Genomic DNA, 27,983 nt, shown 5'->3' with positions numbered 1-27,983 from the left:
AATCCAAGGAAACAGGACAGTCGAGCTACGAAAAAAGGCGTCAAGCGTGCACGATCGTTTTATTCAGAGCATTTTTTACGTCGACGCAAGTCAACGCGTGAATCTGTCGAAAGAAAGGGAGTGAGAACGTCGGACGCGATTCGTCGTCAGTGTCCTAGCGTAACGTATCGTCAACGAACAATCGTCTTCGATCAGACTCACGTTCGCCAACGCAGAAACGTGGATTCGCCGAATTTTCGGCGTCGAGTTGAAATTTCATTATCTCCTTAACCCTCGTACAGGAAAATTGAACAAAAATGTATTTCACGTGCGTTTCGTGTAAAGCAAAAATAGACGAAATATCCGAGCACGGAAGATCTTCTTTCGCACAACAATCTCAAAACAAAATTCGATTGTGTCAGCGAGGGTGAGTTAACTCCTTCCTGTAAAATATCAGTGTCTTCGTGACGATTTCAAACGTATCTCTAAGCTTGAATTTTCCACCTTGTTCGAAAGTAAACGTCGGTATAGAACATATATAAATTTTCCTCTTACTTTAGAAAGTCAGCGAACATGACACAGATTTAATTATTTCAGCCGTGAATGAAATTGTAGAGTAAAGGATTCGATGGTATTTAATCGAAATCGCTGCGAGTACTAAAACAATTCGGTATGAATTTATTGAAACTACGACTGTGCGAGGGTTAATCGATATTTCGCCGATCAGTGTGCGATCGCCGCGAGAAAGCATAATGGAAAAAAAAAGTCAGCATGATCTACACCGCAGAGAAATGGTCACTTGGAAAACAATAGAATGAAGAAGGGGATAGGATGGTCTTCACGGAGGAGAGAGAAGATGAGAAAATATATGTATGTATGTATGCATGTGTGTGTGTATGTATGTATGCATGTATGTATGTATGTATGTATGTATGTTTGTATGTATATATACGCACATATGTATGTACACACACGCATGTATATATAGATAGATAGATAGATGTGGAACTTCTACCATTTCGTTTCGATAAACGTTAAACTTACTCGGCGAATACGGGCGTTAATAAAATGGGTTTAGCTAATCAGTCTTTGTGTTAGAGGCTCGTTTACGTCTATACTCAGCTACTTGTCGCTTTGTTTGCCGGTGCTGCTGGTGCTCGTGGCATCGTGTTCTCTCCTCTCGCGTGCGCCCGACGCTAGCTCTCGACGCGATTTTCACGTCCGGGCCCCCATAGCGTCGCGTCGCGTCTGAACCGTTTTGTCGCTCGATCGGGTCCTCGACGATCGCTACCGCGTCGAGCTAGAAACAACCAGTCTACGTTCTCTCTACTCGGAAGCGTGACACGCGGGACCGTGCTTCCGGACGCTTCAGAATTTCCGGTTTCCGCTCGACGATCGGCGCCGAGAGACAGTCTCGCAAACCGGTGTCCGCCTGGTCCGCGTTTTAGCACCAATTCGGCCGTACCGTAAAACCTCCTTTACATGAATCTTCCAGGCGAGACAATGCCTTTCATACAATAGAAGACGATTCTCGCTATCTACAGTAGTGCACACTTAAGCGGTCCGCCGCTATCTCCTCTACAATTCCAAAAAAAAAGGAACGTCGACCCGATTGAAACTTGATACGTACCCGGTGTGTTGGTATATGCAAAATTGTCCAAATTGACAGTACTTTTAAATTCTTTAAATGTTTTCACGGTTTCGTAATTGATCACCCATTGATTATCCATTTTTATCATAAATGCCTAAAATCCGTAATTCACTCAATCATGGTATCTCATTCATAGACTGCAAATATGTACTTTTAAATTCTTTAAATGTTCTCACGCTTTCACGGGTAATTGATTACCCGTTGATTACCCATTTTTGTCATAAATGCGTAAAATCCGTAGTTTACTCGTTCACGCACGTCCCCTTTCCTTTTTCCAGTTAAAGTCGCAACGCCACTTAAGTGTCCATATTCGGTCCCGATTAAGCAGACGCTTAAGCATGCACTAATAGTAGTTCAAGTACCAGTTCACATAATAGGAGTAGACGTTCAGATAACTGAGATTGAACAGTCATTTTTTTTAAATTATTCTTACTTGGAAGTTAGTCGAATCTGTATCTGTGTTTGTAACTGAGAGTATACTGGATTGTTGTCGGGGTAATAGAGGCTACGAGTGGACTACAATTGACAGTCAACAGAAGCTAGCTCATAGAAACGAGGTTTTACTGTACTCTATTGCACGATTCAACATGGGAGAACTTTTTGGGGACACGGACCGGAAATGCTAGGTTCCTCGCGTTCGCCGAGCGGAATCGAAGCGGAATCGAGTGGAGACGTGGACCAGCACGACCGAATCTTTCGCTGGTTATCGATGAGTCTTTGATCCTTTCGTTAAAATACAGGTTGTCTCAACTAATTGCATCGCATAAATGTCTGTCTTATTTACAGTTGCACGAACAATTTCAAAAGGTAGGTCGTTTTCTAACAAGATTTCAAAGTCATCGTTTTCAACGACCACTTCCGATTTTTCTTAAATACAGTGATTTTTCTATATATGCCGCCAAGGCCTGGATGATAAACGTCGCGGAATTATCCCCACTACCGCGGGGTATACCCCGTCACGGTCTGCGAAGCTCGAGAGACCTCGGACGCCGAGGAGTGTAAACATAACACGGCTCGGGTATGTCTCCTCGACGATACATGACGCTGGCAAGACCCGTGTTCGTGACATGTATTCAGAATTCACTGTATCATGATAGAGCACAATCATACCCGTTTCGTTCATTTAATCTCAGGACATTTGTGTCTGAAAGGTACGAGGTTTGCTGCCTTGAAAAATACTAGCGATCTTGAAATTGCGTTAAAAATGAAAAGAATCTTTTCACGGTATCCCGAATTTTGATAAGCAGCTCTTCGGAACGAAAGAGCCAGCTCGATTGGAACATAGAGGTCCGGTTTTGAACTTCGCTATTGCTCGAAAGGTTTGCCGTTGCTCCCCTGAACTTTCTGTCTGGAGCGAGTTCGCAGCTCGGCGAAGGAACGGTCGTGGCCTACGTCTCCATCGATCGCTGATTAATCTAATCTATACGTAATAATAGTACTCGAAGAAGCCTACACGCTCGGTTGAGGTGGCAGCTAGGCGATGATCCTTGGAAAATATAAAATCGTAACCCCGAGGCGCGCGCTTCTGCACGCCTAATTGCCACCTCGGTTCGCCGGGGTTGTCAATTATTATCGATACAACGAAACATGCGTTCGTCTCCGCGGGCACGGCCGATCCCGTCAAGATCGGTTGCGATTGTCTCCAAAATCTCTGTTTCAGAGAGTCTCGGCGAACTAGTGGCTAAGAGACTGAACACGTAACAATGAAAACATGTTCCTGGTTTTAAACGCTTTTGTTGAATTCTGTTCGCAGTTCTAGTTGCTGGATCTAGAACTGGAAGTGAGAATTTGAAGTGATGGAACAGTTTGGAGTTCGAGTCTTACGTGATTATTAATTCTATATGAACTGTAACCCTTTGCCCTGGTGACAACGAGCGGCGAAGATTTCAGACACAGTCCGTTAGGTGTGTTATTAAGTTCTTCCGAGTCGATATAAAATCCCTACTTTTCTGTTGTCAATACTTAGCCGTTAGAAAAATATAGACATGCAACAGACTTCTACTAGGAAATTGTTAACCATAAAGGAGTGCTAATGATCGTGTGGCTGCGAAAGAAATCGTAGGACAAGGCGTTCATTGCCCGACGCGATGCCTGAAAACAGTTTCTAAAATTCTATGTATCGAAACTAAAGATTTCTCAGTCAATTCTTTCCATAGCAACAGCAATAGCAGTTTGACTGGACTCGACTGTGTCAAATATGAACACGTCAAACTTATCCCTTCAACTATATACTAACTGTTAATCTCTCGAGTTTAAAATACTTCGAAGAATTCATAGTCGTTAACAAATGGAAAGTAATACGAATCAGCATTGAGGATTAAGGAGAATCAGTCTGATGAACATTCGCGATAGCATAATACGCCTCGAAGGTAGTAAAATAGATGTCAGACTATTTTCAGCTCCCAACTGTCCCAGAAAGATTCAACGATAAGAAGAAAATTCAATCTTCTCTGTACACGCTTAAAAATCCATTAAGAACTAGCTACCTTGAACGATCCTTGACCAAGATCCTGGACATCTGGACGCGGTCGCATCGATCTCGACAATCGATCGGCTCGTGTCAGCGAATGTAACGCAACCGAACATCGACATACAAATCTTCGTCGAGATAATACGTTGTCAATTAACTCGCGGGGTCAGCAACGCCGCTGATCCCAGGTCGCCATAGTCCTATCCGATTGTTCGTAAAACGGTCCGTCCACATACCGCGAGGCTGTTTAAAAAGGCAGTGTCTGCTGAGCCTGGGTAACCGCGAGTAAAGCTCCCCAGATGATAGCTCCGAAATCTGTTTCAAATTGAACGCGATGGATGAAAGAAAATCTCCTGCTCAGTTAGGGGATGAAGGTGTTCCTGTTGTCAAACAGAAACCGTCTTCGTTCAATCCTGAATTGAATTATTTCCCTTAGGAGAAATCTCTAGAGCTAGTTTCAAATAAACCATCGACTACCATTAATTCTCCGCAAAATGATCTCGCGGGCCACGATTATCGATGTAGGCGACTTTGCAGCCTGAGAATCGAGGAACGAACGAAAAAAATATGCAATCAGCGCTTCTTGACACTCGTGGTTCGATCCTCCACGGATAAGAACCATGTCCGTTCGTGATTCCTCTTTTCCGGCCGTAGGTACCTACTTGAAGAGTATCGACGATTTCCAAAACGCTGGAAACCACTGTTTCTGCAGGTAGTCGGTACGGTCAAACGACACCAGCGATTTCAGGAGGATTCTTCACGATACCCACGCTATATTCGAAGATCTATGATACACGGTCGATGCAGCAGCATCGAGACCCGACCTAATATCAGCTGCAAGGACTCTTCAGCCGATCAGAGATGCAAGCATCTCTGAACAAGAACGATTGGTCTATTTAGACCAAGAGAGTTCGATCTTCACTTTGAAAAAATTCGTCAATTCATCGAATTTGGACAAACAAGATGAGGTCCGTAGAGAACCAACGTGTCATTCTAAGCGGCAGTAGCTAAGATACCAGTCAATCACCAGACATGACAACGTCTCTCAAGCTTGGAAAATTAGGTGCGAGTAGCCTCAGATCAGCCAGACTGTTATAAAGCTGGCATAAAAATGCTTCGGAGCTTGTGATGTTGAAATGTGGTTCGAAGGATCTCTAATCAGATTGCACACAGTTCGTCCGAGTTCATCAGAATTTTTTCGAAGCGCAAGGCTAACGAGCATTCGACAAGTCCGTATAGGATACTTTCTGTAGCCTCGTTCATCTCGCAGACACTGTCCTCGCCTTCTAGACTGTTCTAAATGGAGTCAACCGGTTCACTCCTGGTCCGAGAACTCTAGAATTTCGTTTTGAAATGTGTCTTCGGTCTGGTCGAGCCTCGGAGCATGATTCGCGACGAACTTCTCGCCGCGAGGGATTCTAAGACTACGTGGTGGTGCTGCCTATGTACCCGTTGTTCAGGGTCTCCGGTTTGTTGACGTACTCCGCCGTGTTGACTGGGTCTCTCTTCTCGACACCGGCACCATCCATGTCGATGGCCTCCATGGACGGAAAGTCGACCCTCAACGGTACCATCTCCCTCCTCTCAGCCGCCGAGAGAATCTCCGGGCTACCATTCTCGTAGTCAGGATTTGCCAGCTTCGACGAGTTCGGGCTCCCTAAATAGCTCCTCTTGCTAGAGTTCCTGGGGCTGACGGACTTATTGCCAATCGACAGCTGGCTCAGGTTGCTCCGGGAGGCGCTCCTCGCATTCATGAACGACGAACTCTTCACCGAGGACTTGAGACTATCCTCGACGAACGGCAGGTTTAACGTGTCCTTGCCGGAAGCGATCGAGTCCCCGGAGACGCCGTCGAAGTCGTCGAAGCCGGCTTTCAGAGGAACGTTTGACGAGTTCATGTTGTGACAGTTGCCAGTAGTCGCCTTCGAGTTTTCCCCGTACGAGTTCAGTCGGTACCGAGGGCTGAAGCTGTTTTTGATGCTGCCCGGCTTGAAGTTCTCGAAGTCGCCGAAGTCGTGGCGAAGGGGAGAGTCCTCCTCGCCTTCTGCTTCCTCCTCGTGCAGGTCCTGCAGCGTGGACAGCTCCAGGTGCCTAGAAACGGAGTTGCGTCGGTTTAGACAAGATCATTTAATTCTTCGGGTATATGTTATAAAAAGAATCGCTGAAAATTTCGATAGACACATCCTTGTTATTTTTATGAAGTCAATAAGTATAACTAGTGTTAACAAAGGAAGGTCTGTACGGTAACCGTTTCTAGCAACTGACGCCAACAATTTTTGTTTCGCATAAAGATCCGCCGTCTAGTCATCAAGTTACCCCTATTGCAACATTGTGCAGGATCTTTAGGACCATGCTATGTCTCGAACATGCTCTACTCTGCACAGTACTATTTGTTATGTATTTTTTAGACTAGGTATATTCACTCACTCGTCGGACTGCGAGGAGTTGGACTTGTTCTGGTTCCTGGCCTCGATGCCCTCGACGCTGTGGTAGAAGCTGACTTGCTGGAAGCTAGTCTTGTCGGTGTGGTCGAGCAGCGTGGCGACGATGTCCATGAATGTGGGCCTCCTGGTCGCCTTGTGCCTCCAAGTGCGCTTCATCAAGTCATAGAGCAGCTCCGGACAGTTATCCGGTCGTTCCATCACCCCTCCATCGATTACATAGCGTAGAACCTGAAGAACAGAGACTGGTAAGAGAGTATCGAACCTTCTGACGTGAACCTTCAAAGCGACATGCACCTGGTCATTCGAGAGACCCTGGTAGGGCTGCGACGCGAAGGTCACCATCTCCCACAGCACCACTCCATAGCTCCACACATCAGAGTAACTGCTAAACACGCCATCCTTCAAACTTTCCGGCGCCATCCACCTAACCGGTAGCAATCCTTTGCTACCTTTGCGGTAGTAGTCCCTCTCGTAGATGTCCCTGGTCATGCCAAAGTCCCCAACTTTGACGGTGAGGTCCTCGGCCACCATGCAGTTCCGAGCAGCCAAGTCACGGTGTACGAACTTCTTCGTGGCCAGATACGCCATTCCGTCGGCGATCTCGATCGCCATTTGGAGAATCCTTTCTAGCTTTGGCGGCGGATTCGACTCGTCACAACCATCTGGCCTGTGGCCCCTCAGGTACTTCTTCAGATCACCATTCGCCATGAGCTCCATGATCACCAGCGTCGGCTGGCCGCTCGTCACGACGCCCAGTAGCTTCACCACGTGGTGTGCGTCGAAACCCCTGTTGATCGAAACACAACGAGATCGTTGGGTGACTTGCGACAATGTTGATCTAAGGCAGGCCTGGACAACTGATTGCTCACGGTGTGTCACCGCTCGAGATGCTACCCCTACTATCGTGCTCCGACTCGCGCTCGTGCAAATCGGAACGAGGTAGTGGGGGCATTGATTCATTTGATTTTTGAGAGTGTTACCCCCCCCCCCATTGGTACGTACGTGGGACAATTCTTGGAACGTGACATGTGTTCCTCGGAGAGAATTTTTACGGCGACGCTAATCGAAAGAAATCAGTTGGCCAGGCCTAATCTACAGAATTGTAATAAGATTGATTAGTCATTGCTCACTTCATGACGGACGCCTCGTTCAGGAACTCGATCCGCTCGCGATCGGTGGCGTCCTTGTTGACAGTCTTGACGGCGCAACGCGCCACCGGTTTACCCTTGACGATGTCCTTGGCGATCCCCTCGTACACCATACCGAAATACCCGTTCCCCAACGACTTCAGCATCTCGATTTTCTCCCTAGGCACCTCCCACTCGTCCAACACGTACGGCATGCTGACGTATTGCGGATTCACCGTCGCGATCAGCGTCGAACTAGTCGCGTTCCTCATGAACTTCTTCTTGTAGACGTAGTAGAACGAGGCGGAGAACAGCAGAATGAACGTGCACAACATCAACCAGAACAGCATCCAGAACATGCTGAGGGTGTTCGGTTCTTTGATGAAGAAGTATTTCACATCGGTAGGCTCGCCGACGCCAGCTAAACTTGTCGCTTGCACCTTGACCGAGTAGTTGCCCGGTTGCAAACCTCTCAGCACGTACGATTTCCTCTCTTTCGTGAAGTTCTGACGGGTGATGCAGATCGGCATCGGCTGGTACTGCAACAGACAATGACCCGATGTCCAGCAAGAACATTTTCCTTCCAAGAATAGAACCGCGATGCAAGTATTATTCAAAATTCGAAACTCTGAAGATACTAAAAAGAACTTATGAATATTTCTCCAATATTTCCGTTTTATTAGAATTATTAAAAGAGAAAATATATTTCCATGTTATCTCCGTTTCTCACAGTCGACTTAGAAAGTTTTTATTTTACAGTTTTTATCTGTGTCGCTCACGTTTTCGATGTCGACCCTCTTGTACTCGATCTGGTAGGTGACGATGAGCCCGTTCGGCTCCGGAGGCTCCTCCCACTGAAGCGTGACCATGGTGAGGCTGTTGTTCTCGCTGGACATGCTGATCTTGATGGAGTCCGGCGGAATGTTGTCGGCGTTCTCCTTGGGCATGGTCCGGAAGGTTCTCATGCTCTTGGTGGAGCACTTCTTGTAGGTGTCGTTCATCTCTTGGGCCCTGCAAGCCTGCACCTCGACGTTGTAGACAGCAAAGTGCCGCAGCCTGTCCATCACGAACGAGTGATTCGTGCTCGGTATATGTCTCACGAATTCCGTGCAGGTGTTGTTCTCCATCTTGTCCATGTAGGTTGGCGAGGCGTTCTCCGTGGGCATCTCGAGATCGCGTTTCCTCCGAGACTTCCGCTTCACATACACCTGGTTCTGCAGGGCGTCCTCGAACGCAATCGCGCTCGAGACCTCCTTCTCCCTCTGCGACTGATCGTTCTCCCGGTCCGAACACTTGCACGACTTCTGCAACGTGATCGACTGCTCCGTCTGCTCGTCCACCACGAGTCGCTTTTGCTGCTCTTCCTCGTCCAGCGAGCTCGCCTTCTTATCCGTCGGTAGGATCGCTAGAAAATACCCGCAAAATCTTTTCTCAAGACTCCTAGAGCTTAGACTCTGTTCAGTGATTTCTCTATATATGTCGCCAAGGCCTAGATGATAAACGTCGCGGAATTATCCCCACCACTGCGGGATGTACCCCGTTAGGGGCCGCCAAGCGTGTAAACATAACACGGCTCGGGTATGTCTCCTGGACGATACATGACGCTGGCAAGACCCGTGTTCTTGACATATATCGAGAATTCACTGTATTTTGCCGAACGAGACGGGGCAGTGAAACACCAGCGCAAGTCCTTTTGCTATCTGAGAAGGGTAACTTCAACTCTGTCGCACTCGAGTTGCTACGTTCATGTTTAGTGCCTCGTCTCATAGGACATTCCATAGGGTCTGACAATACTGAACCTCGGATCGTCACGTGAAGGATCACGACAGAGATCCCGACGTTGAAAACGTTTCGGTACCAGGCAGAGGGATGTGTGATAACTAGTCTGCGGATCTTTATGCAAAATAAAAATTGTCTGAATCAATTGCAAGGCACCGGAATCAAATAAAAGTGTCGTTCTTTAATCATTTTAATAAGTTGATGGTAATGTAACGACACTATTAAATTCTTCCAATCGTTTTATTGTTTTACGTTTTACCTATCCATTTATACCGTAGATACATAAAATCCGCAGTCTAGTGATAATTCTTCATAGAACGTCCCAAGGTTATCCCAAGGTCAGACGAATGAGATTGCGCTACGCTTCCCTCGACACCCTACCACCCTTTCTAATGTAAGCCCTAGTTCAGACACTTCGATCGCGCGGTTTGTTTGTTGTACCGCTCGGACAGTTTTGAACGAATATGAAGACGTTAACGTACATAAGCACCGCGCGGTCTCCGCCGTGTCTGAACTAGAGCTAAATCGTATTTGCTTGAAATCGCACTTTGACCTAGCTAGAAAACTCTAGGGTGAAACATTCCCTATGAGGGTAGTTTTCTGTTCTAGTTAAAGGATGTCGCCCACTTAACAGCACCGCACATGAACGACACCAGACCAACATCAACGTACTTATTCCTATCAAAAGGAGGAAAAAAAGAGGAGTTCGATGCTGTGCTGTTACGGACAGGTAGACACATCCACATTTGAGCTGCACATCTGGCGTCGTTCGTGTGCGGTGCTATTAGGCGGGCGACAGGTTTAATACTGCAATTTGTTTGCAACGAGATACAATTAACTCAGCAGTGTACGCTAAAAGAGTGGAATAGAAGAAGATGCTCACGTTCGTTGCAGTAGTTCCTCTGGTTGATGAAGTTGGGGTCATCGGGCTCCCAGCGGCCAACAATGCGGTAATAGGTCAGGTTTCCGTTCTTCTGTAGCGGCGGTCGCCAAGACATTTTGAGCTCGTTGCTCGAGGAACTCTGGATCTTGAAGTTCCTGGGCGTGGTGGGCGCTTCAGGCAGCGTCCTGAAGTAGGTGAGATTGCTCTGGGCGCCGGACCTTTCTGTCGCGATGGTGTAGGTCTTGACGTAGTATGCGTACTGCGTGTACGGTTTCAGTTGCGAGAGGAAGTGTGTCTGCACGTTTGACTCGGAGCTGTTCATGGTGCTGTAGTTCTTCGAGATGGAGACGTCGTCGACCTTCCATCCGTCGCCGCCGCAGGCGTCCCTGCCGTCGTACATTGTGACGTTCATGTTTGGCGCCTCGATGAAGTAGACCACGTAGCTGAGCAGCGACCTGGCGTCGTGGTGGATGAACGGCTCCCACTCGATCACCGCGCTCCAGGGAGACTTGTTGCCGACCCGGGTCTTGAGCTCGGTGACGTTGCAGGCGACCTTGTCGCCGTTGCTGTTCGGCGCCACCTCGTACTCGGTGAACGGATCGAGGCCCGCCTTCTCGCGCAGCGTCTCGATCTTGTACAGGCAGAGCTTCGGGTTCATGTGGAAAAACAGCTTGCCGGGCTTGCCCTTGGACATGATCTTGATCTCCTTGTGCCAGCTCCAGTCCCACAGCTCCTGCAGATTTTGGTTGTCCACCACCAGCAACGAATACTTCGGATTGATGTCGTCGTTGCCGCCGATCAGCCGCAGTTTCTTCAGGAAGTTCAACGAGATCAGGGAGAAGCTGCGCACGATCTTCAGGTAGCCGTTGATCTCTTCGATCGTGCTCAGATTGTCCTCGAGCTCCTTGACGATGTTCTTGCCGCCGCGGATCTGTATCACCAGGCTGCCCTTGATCCGTGTGCAACCACGCAGCTTCTGCGCCGTCGCGATGCTATCCACCATCTCGCCCTCGCACTCCTTCTGGCAGGGACCCTCGCATTTCTTGCAGGACCTCAGGTCGCCCACCTTCTCCTCGGTGTAGCCCGGCGGACACTCGATCACGCAGGTGCCATTGAACGGCTTGTACGGGTACTGCTTCACGTTGTACGCCTCGCGAGGCTTCTCCATACGGCGGCACATGTCTTCCGGGATGCACCGGTAGTCCATGAACTCGAGCGTCCCGTTTGGACACTGATCCCTGCACTCGCGGTCCGCCGTCACCACGTTCTTGCAGACCTTGCAGTCGTACGCCGACGGACCGTCGCACCCGCCCAGGCACAACGAGTTGCAGCATGTGCCGTTACTGTGGCACGCGTTGTTCTCGCACTTTGGCTCGCAAACTGAAACCGGAAGACAGAGCCCGATACAATCGTCCGTTCGTTGCTAGACCTTGCTGTGACTTCTGTCTCTCGTTGATTCGAACGATTCTCGGAATAAATAATGGGTTAGTTTGCTCCGCGGAGCACTGACGAGACTTCGTCGAAATCGAGAGCAATACAGCCACGCCTATTCTGATCCGTCTGCGCAGATGAAACTACAAAGCCACGCCTGCTCGGCTTCGTCTGCGAAAAGAAAACGTTGACGCCCCTTTGCGCAGATAGAACAGCGAAGCCACGCCTATTTCGCGTAGAGGCAGCTGAATAGGCGTGAATTCCATATTCTCTCCGTGCAGCGGATTCTGAGTAGGAGTGACTTTGTTGCTCTTTCCGCGTGGAAGGGCTTGAGTAATCGTGGTTTCGCTGCTCTCTCTCTCCCCCCCCCCCTATCTCTCTCTCTCTCTCTCTCTCTGGTCAGAGGGGCGTTACCGCACTTTTTTTTTTCAAAGGGACCCGAATAGGCGTGGCTTTGTTGCCCCCTCTGCGCAGAGAGATCGAAATAGGCGTGGCTTTGTCACATCCGATTTAATCAACGAACTAATCAACGAAAGACATTACAATTGCATAACGGTTCTCCAAGAGCAACCGAGCCATCGCCGACCAGAAGAAATGCAGTTAACATCGATCTCGCGAATACAGGCGCAAACAGCCCACCGGCAGATCCGGGTAAACAATCTGTTCATCGCGGACCGTTCCCATCAGCAAAAAGTCCTGTCACGTTCGCCGCGGGGACACGTGGCGGCGCAGTAGGAACTCGGCCTGCAATTTCTGCGAGAGGGAACGGTCCTTGATAATGAACCAGCGACGCCCTCCGCGGTCGATAGAAGACGATTTGTCTGAAAGGGACGACACAATCTCGAAGAAACTACTGTTCCCCAATAGCAATACTTCGAGTTGGATCGACTGTTCAGGATTGTTGGAGAAACTGCCCCATTTTCGTCACAAACGTCCTATCTCCGATTCATATGGAACAGCGTAGTCTCGCGTTGTACGCCAAATTAATATAGTCCACAATTTCGCGGTGAGAAACATCCTACTCGAACAATCTAAAATCTATCAATAATACAAAAGCTAGAATCAGACGGATCAGATGAAATCAGGTATGCAACGACGCGTTCAAACGTCAACAGACCGACGATTATAATCGAACAGCGTCGCGTGGGTTTCTGAGATCCTGCACAGACGTAAGTGAGGACAGTGGAAGGTACGGGCGTCGCGCGTCGGCAATTTCGTCGCCCCTTTTTCTCTCGATGAAACGAATCGGGTCGGACAGACTCCATTTTCCGCAAGGCCAACGGATAATCGGATAATTCCAGAAGGTAGGTGAGAGAAAGAGGAAGAGAGAGAGAGATGCGAACATAGTTCTCTGTCTTTTTCGATGGGTAGACAAGGGGGGATTTCCTTCGCGACGTTGACGTCCGGCAACGTCGCTCCAGAAACTCCCGTCGAGCCATTCGCCGGCGAGATTTCACGTACTAACGTAGACAGCTTCCCCGGACGGCCCTGTTCGAGAGTTTCACGGGTAATCGATGATCGCGGTGCGTTTGCGTACGCGTAAAGTCGTTGAACTCGTCGACGTGGCCGCTTCCGAAACCCGAGACCCCCTCAACCGCGTCGGATTCGCCGCGGCGGAGTCTACGAACCTCTACCGAGCACTAGAGACCAGAACAACGAGGAGGTAACGGGGCTAGCTGGTGAAACAGAGAATCTCGAACTGCTCTAAACAATAATCACACCTCTGAACCTGTACGCATCATTTCTGCTCTCGCATCTTCAAAATTATGCCCTTCAATGGACCGGTGATGGACTAGTAACATTAAACAAAAAAATGTTTTATACTTTCTATAGAGGAATTTTTGGCCTGGTGATGTCAGAAAATCATCTTGTTTGTTCTTTCTGTAAAGACATTTTGAAGGGGCATGATTTAATTGTCTTTGCAGAGTGTTCTAAAGGGCGTGACGTTATTGCTCCTTCTATGTAAAACGTCCCAAGGGGGCGTGGTTTCATTAGACTCTACGCAGAGTATATTCGGAGCGTGGTTTGATTTTTTTTCTCCTTATAGAGTGCCCCCGTGGGGCGTGCCGTAAATGCCATATTAATTTAAATTACCCTGAGGGGCGTGCATAAAGTGCTCTAAGGAGGCGTGGTTTCAGCGGCCTCTTCGCAGAGTCTACCGAGGGGCGTGGTTTCATTGCACTTCACACCGACCTGCTCCATGGGACGTTGTTTTGTCGAATTGTTTTTCGTATAAAGATTCAAGGGAACGTAAATTCGTTGGCATTTTTTTGCAGACCGCCCTAAGGGGGCATGACTTCGTTACTCTGGATTTCAATGAAGCCAAACCCGTGCCCTACGGAGCAATTTACACCGATTCTTGCAGATAGGATGTCTCTAATGCTTGGTGAAGCAAGTACATGCTCCTTGGTAGCAAGGAGCTACCTTCTTAATAACGATCACGATCATAACAAAATATTACTTTGTTGGCAGTGTTTCTGGTTCCAGCACAGAGTCTCATCCGGATTGCTCGGTCTTTGCGGGCAGTGCTTCTCGCACACCGGGCAGCTGTTCATCGGACTGTTTCCCTGTGAAAAGAAAGCCGAAAATATTAGCGTTAGTTAACCTGATGAACGCCTTATAAATTAATCAACTGGCACACAGTCGATTTTCACAATTCTTTGAATGTCCGAAAAGAAACGAATGCTGGCTTTGACAAAAGACAAGCCAGACCATGTCGGGGCTCTATTTAACGCGCTCGCAAAGCCATTTCCGATCGTGTCGACGTCTTGGGATCGGGGAAAGGAAGACTCGGGTCACGTATTTTGGCAGAAACTCGACGCGGTGGGCTCGGTTCCTCGTTAGCCACGCACGGGGCGAAAGAATTTCTTAACTCTCCGGCGGGGGCTATAGAAACCGGCCTCGGATCGATACGTCTGGCGCCTTCTATTATTTATTTTTACCGGCGTCGCACTATTTCCCCGGCTTGGCCAACTTTTATTTCCATACACCTAGGGGATCCCGATACATCTCTTCTTGCCGCGGCTTTTGTTCGAGCTCCGCGTGCTCTCCTTGGGCCCCGGACAGCCATTCTCAAGAAGAAAGTCTCGGTAAACAGCGCTTTCGGCATTGTGCCTATAAATATGAACAAACGCTAACGACCGAAAACTATCGAATTCGTTTTACACATTTTCAAAGCATAACACGACTACAATATACAACGACTTTGAGAACAACACAGCTCGAAAAGCCATTGGAAAGTTCGTTTAAAACGATTCATAGTTTACCTAAGAAAATTCTCTTTCAGGAAACACAGTTTCAAGACAGCAATTTCAAATAAAAATATTTAAAAATATTAATCCTTTCGTTGCGTTGCAGCGTCATCTCTTTTCGGCTAACAAATGTAAAGTGCAGCAGTGTGGCCAATTTGCACCCTATTTTCGTCGCCGAGGCACCTGTGGGTGGCCCACGTGTCCTGACTGAACGATCAAAATTGCGAAATGAGAACCGGAGGAAGGACAAACACACGTGGACTGCGATTCTGCGATTCCACGCCACCGGTAGCCAGTTTTCTTTACGCTGAAAAGCCACGAGCATCCACTAACGCGTCGACGGCTCGCTAATTAACCCTCTGACCCGGTCACGTTCCATCGATCACGCTCGCGACCCGCTCCCGCGATCATTCTTTCGCTCCGGATGAGAGAAACGAGGTGCAGAAGGTGAGACGCCGCTCGATTTACCAGCTATTCCTTCCACAACTCGCAAAAACGAAAATCGAAAAACTTGGAACAATACCTCCGCGATAAGTGGTCCAAACTTGGAACAAATGCTGGATCCCCTTTGCCATTTTGTTTTTTTTTTACAATATTTCGATACCAGGATATTGCAATTACTGTAGAGTTGAAGTGAGTAATTATTTGATGCACTAGTTTGAGTCCGATTACTTCCCCTCAATTCCTTGCGAATAAATATATTGAAATTTTGTCAAGATACTATATCAAAGAATTAGAATTTCCTGGTAGGTTTAGATAGAAGAATTAAAATCTACTGGTAGGTTTAGATCGAAGAATTAAAATTTTCCAGGAGATCTGGATCGAAGAGGTTCCTGTACAAATGTGGATCAAAAAATGAACATTTCAGCGCGAAGCTAAATCGCGATCTCTCGATTTGCTGCAACAGCCTCGACCACGGCGACGCCGTTCGTCTCTGACGTCAGCTGCTCGGTCCATGACGTTCGAAACGAACCGCTGGCGGAGGGAAAGAGTAATTAGCCATGCATTCCGGGTTCATTCATTCCCTAGAAAATTGCTTTTCAGCGAACCGTAAAATTTCGGACGGGAATCGGGATCCGCGCCGACGCACGAAACTTTCCGATCGTTTCTAATGCTCTCTTGTTCGAGATAGAAAGTTAAAGAAAAAAATTCCTGTATCCCACTTTCTCTTGATAAATGTTGGCTTATCGTATGTCTTTATTGTGTCATATTATTTTATCGGTTTGGCGTTCGAGTCGAAAAGAAAATCAACGCGTCGCGTGGGGTTCCATAGGAATTTTCCAACTTGCGTCACGACCGAATTTGTTATAAAAATTGTTATGAATCTAAATGAATCGAGGCTTGTGATTTTGATAAACAATAAACAACGCATGACCCTAAACATGCATGGCAGTCGGATTTTGTCGGATTTTGCTTCGGCGTTTCTGTGAACATTCGGAAGGTCAGCGGAGCTTATTGCAGGAAAATAAGACTACGATCGGAACAACCCATTAATATCATTCTCACTCGAGCGAGACCCACCGAATACATAAACGGACAGAACTATCGTCCTGCGATCGGTTCGGAGCCGCTGCATCTCGAGCACAAGTGGAGGTTTATTCGCGCGAGCGTGACCATCGGCCGAGCAATCGCGTTCCCGGCTCCCAAGACTCGCAACATTGTGTTCCTTCGTGCGATTAAAAGCCCGAGTCATCCACCCTCCTAAAAAATAAATCTCATTCCGCGAGGTTATCGCGCGTCTCGTCACGCTCGATGCTTGCCACCTTTTTTCCGCTGGTCCGTCGACCGGCTGGGAATCGCTCGATTCGTTAAGCTTTTTTCTGTCCATACTGGTTCTCATCCACCGACCTCAACGATTCCGTAAAATCAAAATAATTTATCGAGCACGGTGAAACCTATAACGCGGAGCAAAAATTGCGATTTATGTCAAATTTCATCGCAATTCGGTTTGAATTAATTCCGAGCTTCTTGTACCGCGGTACGAATTAATCGCGTTATAAGAGGGTTCACTGTAACTATACGCGAACAATTTCTTTCCGTCTTCCATTTTTAAGGAAGAAGAGCACAACAGAGGCGCTTTGTCCGGTAAGAAAAATTGTCGAACAGGGGGAGAACGTTCATAGACGTAATTCCAGGCGACAAGTTGAAGAGGTCGGAGCGTGGATGCCACGCGTTCGGTACGTGGGCTCGTGTCGCGAATATCGCCGGCGATAACGAGGCCGTGAGCGTCGAGGGCCGCGTTACATTTTGCAAATTAACGACCGCTCGCGAGGGGCAGACGTCCGCAGCCTGTCACCGGCCACTCGACGGCTTTCGAACAGGCCGAACAGTCATTTTTAAGCATCGCGCGTCTCCAATTAGATTTTTCTCGCGATTTTCGCACGCCAGCGACCGCGCGTCGCGAATTTACACCGTGCGTTCCGAACCGGAACCGAGTTTTTGTAAATAACTAATATGAATTTGCATTGCCTGCATTGATTTAACTACACTACGATTTATTTTACGGTACCAACGTTTTTTTCGTAAAAGTTAAACATTGGGAAAAAACCGAAGAAGAGGCAGTCGTAGTATATTTTATTAGCAACATGATGGCGTATCTCAATTTTTTGTATTTTTAATATTTTTCTAGAAACAAAGGTGGCCTCCTTTTTTTTTTTTTAATGAAATGCTACATATTTATTTACGTCAAATGAAAACAGACGTTGAGACGGGTTCAACCATGTAGCATACTATGGTCTTCAGAATCATACAAGGGCAGTAATAAAAGAACTATATTTAACATTTCGTAGTATTGTATTTACTAGTATGTTGCAGTGATAAGACTACATTTCGTGTTCAATGTGACTTCCATTAGCAAGAATGCATTTCCGAGTTCCTGCTAATTACATTCCTGATAGTTACTGCCAATGTTGCACTAGATATGGATGCACAGGCTTCTTTTGTCTTAGTTTGCAAATCGTCCAATTCTCCGTGCAAACAATATCTTTAATATGTCCCCACAAAAAAAATCTACTGGTGACAAATCGGGGGATCTTGCAGGCCATTTTACAGGCCCGTATGGTCCGATCCATTTATCGTTAAACATATTATGTAAGAAATGATTTACCGATCTACAATTATGAGGAGGAACCCCGTCTTGTTGGAAGTATACGTCTCGTACAAGAAACAATGGCAGTGATGATCAGTAATTTTGAAATTCACAATTTAGAAATTGTAAATACTTATTTCCATTTAGAATTCCAGTGTAAAAGTATGGACCTAGTAAAATGTTATCAATAATTCCACACCAAGCATTTGTTCGGAATCGTACTTGGAAATTTGCCTGTTTCTCAATTTCGGATTCTCGGTCGTTCAAAAGTGAGCATTATGTCGATTACACGTGATGTTATTATCAAAACTGGATTCATCTGTCCATAATATTTTTCTATAAAAATTGGAATCGTTCATGTTATTTGTTAGGAACCAATTACAAAATTCAGTACGTCGTGGATAAGCAGATAGCTCGGGACTTTGTACTTTGTGATAATTGAAAAGTTTGTAATCGTACAATTGTAGAACTTTATGTGTTGATGCAATTGAAATATCACATAGTCTGACCACTTTTCTTATCGAAGTAGATGGATCTTCTTGAAAATGAAGAAGTATTTCTAATTGCTTGTTTTCTGAAAGAGTTATTTGCCGGATCCTCTGATGTTTTGACTCTACTACAGATCCTGTTTCATTGAAACGTTTATTAAGATGGAGAAACTGAATTTCACTAGGTTGTACTCTCTGTGGATATCTTTCTTCGTACTCTAGTTTACTTTGTCTCTTATTTTTATTACACTCGTAAAATATATTTAACATATTCACTTTTTCCTGCGTAGAATAACGATACATAATGATAACGTATGGTTTGGCTGGTTGTTTCGCACAACTGTACCGTGGAACTAAAGGAATAAGCTTGTCTTTTCAAAACATAAACATTCACATAGTCAGCGGAAGTCACATTGAACACGGCATGTAGTCTTATCACTATAACATACTAGTAAACACAATATTACGAAATGTAAAATCTATTTCTTTTATTTCTGCCCTTGTATGACTCTGAAGACCATAGTATGCCACATGATTGAACCCGTCTCAATGTCCGTTTTCATTTGACGTAAAAAAATATTTAGCATTCCATTTTAAAAAATGAAGGTCACCTTTGTCTCTAGAAAAATATTAAAAATACAAAAAAAACTGAGATACGCTCTCATATTGCTAGTAAAATATACTACAACTACCTCCTCTTCGGTTTTTTTCTAATGTTTACCTTCTACGAAAAAAAAACGCTGGTACAAATTATAGCGAACACCCTGTACGTTCTTCTTTACTAATATGTTCTTCAATAGCTGTACATTAAGAACGCCAAAATAGAATTTCATTTCGGTGTAAAGGAAATTAATAACATACATATTTATTAGGCTCTTCATCACGAGTATGACTCGACATTGTAGGGCAAGGGGTTAATGCGATACACCGTTTCAGGACAACCTGCTAGGTACTGGGATTCAGTCTAAATCTGGACAGATCAATTTCTAACGTTTATATCTCCACTTTAAATTTAAGCACCTCGGGAGCGTCGAGCGAACGGAAGGCGAGTCGAATGGTTTTAAAGTCTTCGTTCACGGTTCGTTTACAAAGGACCTGATGATTCTCCGCCGATTACAGTAGACTAGGAGTAGTTCGATCAACTAGATTGAAAGGTCGCGAAATATTTCGGCGGACCGTTTCCGGAATTACGATCAACTCTTATCCGAGCCCCGGAATCGCATCAGAAAGCGTTTCCGGCAAAGGGTGTCCCTGACAAATCCGGTGTAATATCGCTCGGTCTCCGGGCAAAGAGATTCAAATCTTTGAAGAGAACAGAGACCCGGGCTTCTTGGCGATTATCGGTGGCAGACGATTTAAGAAACGATCACGAAACAGCGTTAGACAACGTTGACTGCCGCATCGGTCATCGATGATGACCTTCTGCAAGAGCTGACTGTATCTGTAAGAGCTGGACTGCGGATCTTTATGCAAAGTAAACATTTTCTGCATCAATTGCTTCGTTCTTTCTCTAATATGGGTTGTTTGGAAAGTAATTTCGTTTTTTCCTAACAGAGGACGTAATTGTATGTTTTTCGCAGCCAACTTCACGCTTAAGCCGCATTGTCATTATATATTTTGACAACTGATATAGCAAGGCTTGTTCGTGAAAAGTTTGTTTGATTCTGCGCAATAGTTTTTGTGTGGTGCCCTATGAAGCAAGAAAAAAATTATTCGATGTGCATGGAGAGGGTGTATTGATAAAACGCCAGTGCCAAAACTGGTTTGCAAAATTTCATTCCGGCAATTTTGATGTTGAAGATGCACCACGTTCTGGGAGGCCAGTCGAAGCTGATAAAGACAAAATTGGGTAATTGGGTACTTTGGTATTGCACCAAAATGGAGAATATATAGTTAAATAAAATATTTATACACTGTGGTTGAGGTCTTGTTCAATGAACACGTGATATTTGTTGTAACGATTTATTTCTGAACGGAAAACTGACAGAGTGACGTTTCTACTGGTAGCTAACGACTGACTAGGTTTTCATCGTCCTGTCTACTTATATAATGCTCTCTATCCTTTGTGGAAGGGAAAAATCTCTTCCAAATAATGCTGGTGTCCTCCAGACCTTACGCACGTGAGGCTCTTCCGGTCGCGGACTACCGCTGCCCTCTCGTCGAAGGTCCTTCGGCACTCCACGATTTATGGTACCCGTGTGCAGCTATTGAGACTGTGACTACCTCGAACTAAAATCATGCTAGGGTATGAAACTAAATAGTTCTCTCAAAAATAGCTTTGTCTAGCCACGTATACCATAAATCGTGTTCAGCAGTTTACTAACTTTCTCTAGTCCCTACATACACTATAAGACAATCGTCTTTCATTTTCACCAAAAGAAAAAAAAAGGAAATTACTTTCCGAACACCCCCATAATTCTAATAGGTTGAAAATAATTGCCTACTCTAGGCTAGGGTAGCACTGGCATCACCAAAGTTCACGAGCATTTTGTGCATCCTATTGCTGACTCCTCGACTCAGCCACCCAGTGCCTGAATCGTTGATTGTCCAATTTGAATTGATTTAGTCCACTCCGGTACCGCTTTCGATTAAGGGAAGCGATCGTTTCGCCTAAAGTGGGAGTAACTACAATTAGAGACGACACGCGCAAGAATGAACGAACTTTCACAGTTATTGACTCTTTCATGACCGACAGTGTGACTCGTGCAGTCGAAATTTTAACAAACGACGGTAGTATCGGAAGGTTTAAGAGTTTCGAGCTGTTAAGAGGTGCTGGGAGCTTCGTTTGCGTGTTTCCACAGAGTCTCGGGACCAAACGGGGAAACTGTGCGAGCGTAAGCGAGTCCCCGCGGTCAAGATGACGGTATTATTACCTTGGTACCGCGAGGACAGTCGGTCTACGCCAGAAATAGTCGAGACTGCCGTCAGAACGCGGTCCTCTGATTTACGCTGGAACCGGCCGATAATTCTGGCCTCCTCGTTGCGCGACACGAGAGGTTAGGTGAGGAGAGGCTGAGGAGAAAAGACGTCGGGACGCTCGCGTCAGCGAGAGAGAGAGAGAGAGAGAGAGAGAGAGAGAGAGAGAGAGAGAAGGCGTCGTCCAAGAGGAACCGTCGAGCCGGAAGCAATTGGTCGTCGAGTGACAAACGGACGCTTCGATGGTTCGCGCGGATTCGACGGAACGCGCCGGAAAATCTCACCAGTCGCGGTCTCGTCCCGACTCGATTCGTCTGGGCCGCGTATTCTCGGACAAAGAACTCTGGGAGAAAATAGCGCGCACGGCTGCGTTGCCCGGCAGAAAACGGAGCGGCGCGGTGCGATGGGACAACCAGCACAAGCGCATTCCAGCCACGTTTACTCACCAGCCAGCCGGTCGCATGAACGTATTACTCTTTTTCACCCCTTGATCGAGCACTTTGCTCAAGATACTGCGTTTAAGCTGCTAGAACCATGTCTTGACATCTGCACCGCCACTCGCTTGCTACTCGACTATACTCTGCACTCGTCGTGTACTCACTTACTGTATACAATTCTTGCACACTCCACTAGTCTTACTTAACTTACTCGTACACTCTTCTACTCGTTACATTGGCTACTTGTGTACTACTTGGTTACACTATCTAGTTGGCTACTCGTTTGCACTGCGTATTCCTCTACTTGTCTACTCTCCCACTCCTATACATTGCCTACCTCTTTACTCGTCTACTTTTCTACTCCCTTGCACTGCCTACTCCTCTACTTATCTACTTGGCTACTCTTCTACTCCTTTGCTCGTCTACTTTTCCACTCCTACACATTTCCTACCTCTCTATTCGTCTACTCTTCTACTCGTTTACACTGCCTACTTTTTTACACTGCCTACTCCTCTACTTGTCTACTGTTTTTCTTGTCTACTCTTCTACACCGTCACTTGTCTTACTCTCCCACTCCTACACACTGCCTACCTCTTTATTCTTTTACTTGTCTACTCTTCTACATATCTACTCTTCTATTCCTTTACTTGTCTTACTCGCTACTCTTCCACTTGTCTACTCTTCTACTCTTCTAATTTCCTACTCTTCTACTCCTTCACACAGCCTACTCTTCTACTTTTCTACACATCTGTACCGTCGTCTACGTGTCTACTCGGTGACACTGTCTACTCTACCACTTCCCTTTTATTCCTACAGCTCGACCATCCAGCCGAATCTCGCACACTGTATCAAACATCCCACTTGCACTCGTTTAACCCAGCCCTATTCAAATGGCGTTCCCTCTCTCTATTGGCCATTTTGGCATTCTCTCTCCCCCGCGACCCTAAGTCTGCTCCTTAAGACCATCTTCTACTTCGCGTTGCCAGGCCGCACGATTATTTACTGGCCAGGCAAATGGAATTGTTTACCGATGCGAGCGTTACGTCGCGTCGCGTTCGTCGACGATGCTCTCTGGTTCGTTGTTCCCCGCCGAAATAATGCCACCGTACACAGGTTACAGAGTTCTTGGCAAGACTATGTCTACGACTTGGCCCGTGTCAGAAACCGTCGCTACCATTCCTGCCACATATTGCGATTTCTTGCCGTATTCCGGATGCATCCCCTTTGCCAGCGGACACTGAGAGCCTAAATGCTACTCAGTTACCGATATTATCGCGCTAAGTGCCGAATGTCAAACCTCAAAATTTCCCACCAAGTCAAAGTAATTTCATTTACGACACCGAAAGCTGGAAAGTTGAAGTTGATTGTAATGGTCACTGCATCGACCCCTTTGCATTCGAAAGAGCCTCCATACGAGTTCCTTCGGTTCATGCTAACTGTACTCCAATAAAAATGACTGTAAACTTGGCAAAAATTAGTTCTTCTTAGACTCCATTTCTTTAGCAGGTTCTACGATGACTTGGTGAGCTCCGCAAAATTGTTTCATTGATCCTACAGTTGTTTCACGAGACCTGCAATTTTTTCCCAGCAGGACATCTATTCGCTTTGTAAATTCCACATTTGTTTCGCAGATTCTACAGCAATTTCGAGGACACTATTATTTTTTCTCGGATCCTAGAATTGATCGACCAGCCCGATAATCGTGGGCTCGATTGGCGAGCCCTATAATTTTTCAGCTAATCCTACAATTGCTTCGCAAGCCCTATAATTTTTTATCGGATCCAACAATTGTTTTATCGAGCCCTACAATCTTTTGTAGATTGTTCATAACAATTGTTCTGCCAGTTCTATCACTGTTTCGACGAATGTATATTACATTTTCGCCAATTCTACAATTGTTTGATAAGTTCTACAATTTTTTTCGCTGATCCTGCGCTATCGATTGGCGAGGCCTATAATATTTTAGCTGACCTTGTGATTGTTTTATCGAGCCCTATCCTTTTCTATCCGATCTACAATTGATTTATTGGCTGCTGCATCTTTGTTGCATTAATTTCGTAGACTCTACAACTCGTTCGAGGACCCTACAATTTTTTGCAGATTCTACGACTGACTGGCAAACCCCATAACTTTTTAACTAATCCTGAAATTGTTTTATTGAGCACTAAAATTTTATCCCGACTATTCTACAATTGTGTGAAGACTATATCATATTTTTAAATATCCCCCAGGATCATCCTTTCATTTTTTTTCATTGGGGACTGCATCTTTTTATCAGCTTCTTCGGCTCCGCAACGTTTCGCCGGCCCTAAACGCAGGTGAAACGCATGGAGAATGCAATATCCGTGGACTCACCACTATAACATGCTCCCCCTTGCCAGCCTTGGCGATCAGGTCCCACTCGATGGTGCTGACGTAGCAGAGCGCCGGGTTCTTCTCGAATCTCACCGATCCTCTGATGATGGTGGTCAGACTGTGCAGCCCGATCTCCTGCAGGCTCATCATCTCGAACGCGATCAGGGCGTAGTTGATGAAGAGGGAATGGCCACGGATCACCGTCAGGTTGGGAAACAGACGACCGACGCTGCGCAGCCCCGCCGCCCTGTGCAACAAACGAGAACAGGAAAGAATGAAGCCGGCTGTGAATGGGAAATCCGGCCCGGCTAGCCGACCGAACGGACCACGTGCTTTACGATGCTAGAAAAGAACGAGAGACGCGGAGAAAAGAAGCCGGAAGACCACGGGGAAAAGAGACCGCCGCGTACCAAGGAAACAAAGAAGTAATAAAGAGCCAGCCAGGAAGCTCCCGTGACCCTCGATGCGAGAATTTCCGTCCGGACAATAATTCTCAAAGACATTATTCAATTATCGCGGTGCAAAATTAATGCAATCGTTATTAATGCTGAAAAGCCTGTCGACGAATTACTTTGCTAAACATCAGAGGCGTTTAGAAATTGTTTAGTATGTCTGGGTTGGAATTTTTTCTCTTTTTTCTTTCGGAATTTTCTGAAACACCAACATTTTCTCCCTTTTTTCTTTGGGAATTTTTTCAAACACCAACATTTAAGGAATCTTCCGAATTTTGCTCAAGCAGTAATCACCACTTTCTTCAAAGTTCTGGTGGTGAAGTAAAAGTGTCTCTGTAGAACGGTTCGCGATTTTGTCGCGAGACAGCAAACCACTAGTTTTCGAGAATTTTTTAAAGAAAGGCATTAGATATATCAATCATAAATTTGATGAGCATATTAACTAACGTTCGAAGAATGTTCACTTTTGTCAGTTAACAGTGATCACTTTCTCCGAAGATATTTTACTAATACATATAAGAGAGTTTCGCAAAATCGTTCATTGTCGGTGAACATGATTTCCGTACGCACACTCGCATTTCTTAATGTATCAGAGTGTAAAAATCGCAGGAGGCGGAATGAATAAAAAGAAGAGGGATGGAAGGGGAGCAGGAGGAAGGAAGGAAGGAAGGAAGGAAATAAAGAAGGAACCGGCGAGATAATAACGACAAGAGAGCCAGCCAGGAAGTTTAGTGACCCTCGACGGGAGGGGAAGTCGACGATCCTCTCTGCTCGCTTCCACCTCCGATGGAGGCGGCCTTGCCGGTTTCTCCGGCGGCGTTCCGTGTGCACAGATCGTTTATCATCGGCCAGAGACGGCAGAGAGATTTTTGCGCGCCGCGGATTTCGCTCGTTCCACACGCGAGCAGAAAAGTATCGACGCGTACAGTCGATCGACCAAGTGTCCATCCTCCAGTACTTCGATCGGTACACTACGAATCGTTACCGGTTCTGAACATTTTCAAAAAATACCATGAAACAAGCCTCTACAAGATTTTAACATGATTCTTATTAATTTCTTCAATCGTACTCTAACAAACAAGCATTAACACTTTCAGTGCCTCTCGGAAACGCGAGACAGAATTATTTGTACAAATTTGTGAATTAATTTTTGCGCTAATGTATCGAGTGCAGCGAATGGTTAGGATCTACAACATGCAAGAAAGTTGAAAAAGTACTTTCAGTATCATACATATTAACGGAAAACCCACCACCGCCGGTCAAATGACCGATTTCATATTTTTTATTTTACAATTATCGAAATTACATCGAAACTTCTATGGGAAATGATTCGACTTTTTTGTTCAGGCACATGTTGTGATACAGGTAACACAAAATCGATATAAATACCGTCTTGTCATTTTTAACAAGGTAAAACATGTAGCTTCGAACGCTTGGTAGATATTTACTTTTCAACTTTTTGTTTCGTCAAATAAATTACTTCGATCGTATGGAATTTATGAAATTGTTGGGTGGACACTCAAAGTGTTAAATTAATTAGCAGTAGCTTCAATGTGCAATTGGATGCAGTAAAGAGATCAATGGATCTAGATAAAGAACCAGTGAAAATGGGACTAAAAAAGTTAACGAAGGACTATCTAAATGCAGCGAAAAATTGGAATGAAATTGAATGCGTAACAATGTCCAATAAAAATAGAGCGGTTTAATAAAAAGTTACAGGAAATTTACTAGAATAGAACGAAAGACTAGAAAGTTACTAGACCTCTGTAATAATTGAATGTCGAAACTTCTGACATATCGATCGAGGACTTCTGCAATCAACTGCGCAACGCACAGTGTGGACAAATGGCCTGTTTTTGGGCACTTCTCGTAATTTGGTTATTAATGTATATACATACAGGAAATTTTTTACAGAAAATTTAATTTACAGTGATCCCTATTCCTGTTCTTCCAAACAATCTCGATCTATCTTTACATTCTTATTACTTTTCCAATAGGTGTAAAACATATATTAAAAACAAAATAAGAATACATAAAAATGAATGATATATAATGATTGCAAAATTGTATTATGCATAAAAATAATTGTTAAATGATTAATAATATGAATTTCCTCCTAATATGCAGTTTTGCCAAAGGAATTTATCGTACATCGTGATATAAACGTGTGAGATGTGCCCCACTTGTCCGCACTGTGCGAGAGTCGAAAAAATTCAAGTTGCATCGAAGTAGCGAGTTCGAAACGCATCGAGGGTGCATTAAGACGTAGTCTGGATGCTGCGGCTGGCTTCGGTTGTCGCGAATTAACTCCTATTTGGCACGATGCCTGGTCGCGCAAGTTTGCGGCGACTTCGGAGGATTAATGCTGGACCTCATAAAGCGGTCGTAACGCGGTCGTTGAACGTTTTTACTTGGCGAGCCGATCCGTCGCGCGGGATATATCCTTCCTGTTGTAGCCCATGTCAGGGCTCGTCTGCGAAATCAGCCTTCCCGAAATTTCGCGACTCAGAATATCTACTTACCAAAAATACTTCACAACGACTATTACAACTCGATATCGGCGCTTGAAACATTCCAATGCGAGGGGTTTGACAAAGCGAGACGTTAACACTATTTTTACACGACAAAACCGACTATTTTACATTAGTTAATGAAAATAACATGTTTTTCCAAAATTTCTAGCCATTTTTTGATAATACGTGTCCAAAGATATAAATCTCTTGAATAATTCTAGTAGTCCTGGTGTCAAGCGAAACGTTCATAAATAATAATTAGACTGCGGATCTGTGTGTAAAATCGAAATTTTGTGCATCGATTGCAAGAGACGAGTTGCATAGACGCTTATTTCTTCTCTTAATAATTCTAACGAGTTACAAATAATAAATTGGTATTCTCACAACATTTTGATTTGCCACTTGTATCTTGTGTTTACTCATTTTTCGCAGTATAATAATAACGAGTTCATGGTAAGTTCAGGATGAACGGAGGATGAAAGTTTACCTGTAAAACAGCAGATATCCGGTGATTTCCCTCAGCTCCGGAAAAGAGATGTTGGCATACTCCGACGGCTTGGCGTTGTCGATCAGTAGAATTTGTACGAACCCTTCGACTAGTCGGCACCCCTTCAGTTTCGAGAACTGGCTCACGGAGTTTCTTATGTCTACGCTTTGGCACACTGCGACAGAAAACGATAGCGTTACTGGTGCTGATCTGTATCGTTCGATGGCGAACA

The 27,983-nt window shown here is 45.6% G+C and overlaps 2 protein-coding genes across 3 annotated transcripts in view; one reads left to right on the top strand and one right to left on the bottom strand.

Moving 5' to 3' along the window:
* The window catches only part of Tdg (Thymine DNA glycosylase), a 614,020-nt gene that overhangs the window by 19,319 nt on the left and 566,718 nt on the right, over positions 1-27,983 (top strand). The gene's annotated exons all lie outside the window — the stretch shown is intronic.
* Inr-2 (insulin-like receptor-like) lies at positions 42-27,885 on the bottom strand. 2 transcript variants are annotated; one of them, XM_076784773.1, is made up of 10 exons: positions 27,752-27,885; positions 24,300-24,546; positions 14,226-14,331; positions 10,334-11,713; positions 8,451-9,076; positions 7,675-8,210; positions 6,839-7,331; positions 6,528-6,772; positions 5,550-6,191; positions 42-4,480 (listed from the first exon to the last, which is right to left on the bottom strand). In XM_076784773.1, exons 2-10 carry the CDS (start codon positions 24,447-24,449, stop codon positions 4,462-4,464), a joined length of 4,197 nt encoding a protein of 1,398 aa, XP_076640888.1. In that variant the 5' UTR covers positions 24,450-24,546; positions 27,752-27,885; the 3' UTR covers positions 42-4,461. The 2 variants fall into 2 exon arrangements, with proteins under 2 accessions (XP_076640888.1, XP_076640887.1); XM_076784772.1 differs by having other exon boundaries at positions 42-6,191.

Source organism: Halictus rubicundus, chromosome 3 (genome assembly GCF_050948215.1).
Source record: "Halictus rubicundus isolate RS-2024b chromosome 3, iyHalRubi1_principal, whole genome shotgun sequence".
NCBI lineage: Eukaryota > Metazoa > Arthropoda > Insecta > Hymenoptera > Halictidae > Halictus > Halictus rubicundus.
The sequence above is the reverse complement of the archived record's forward strand: the minus strand, read 5'-3'. Positions and strand labels throughout refer to the sequence as shown.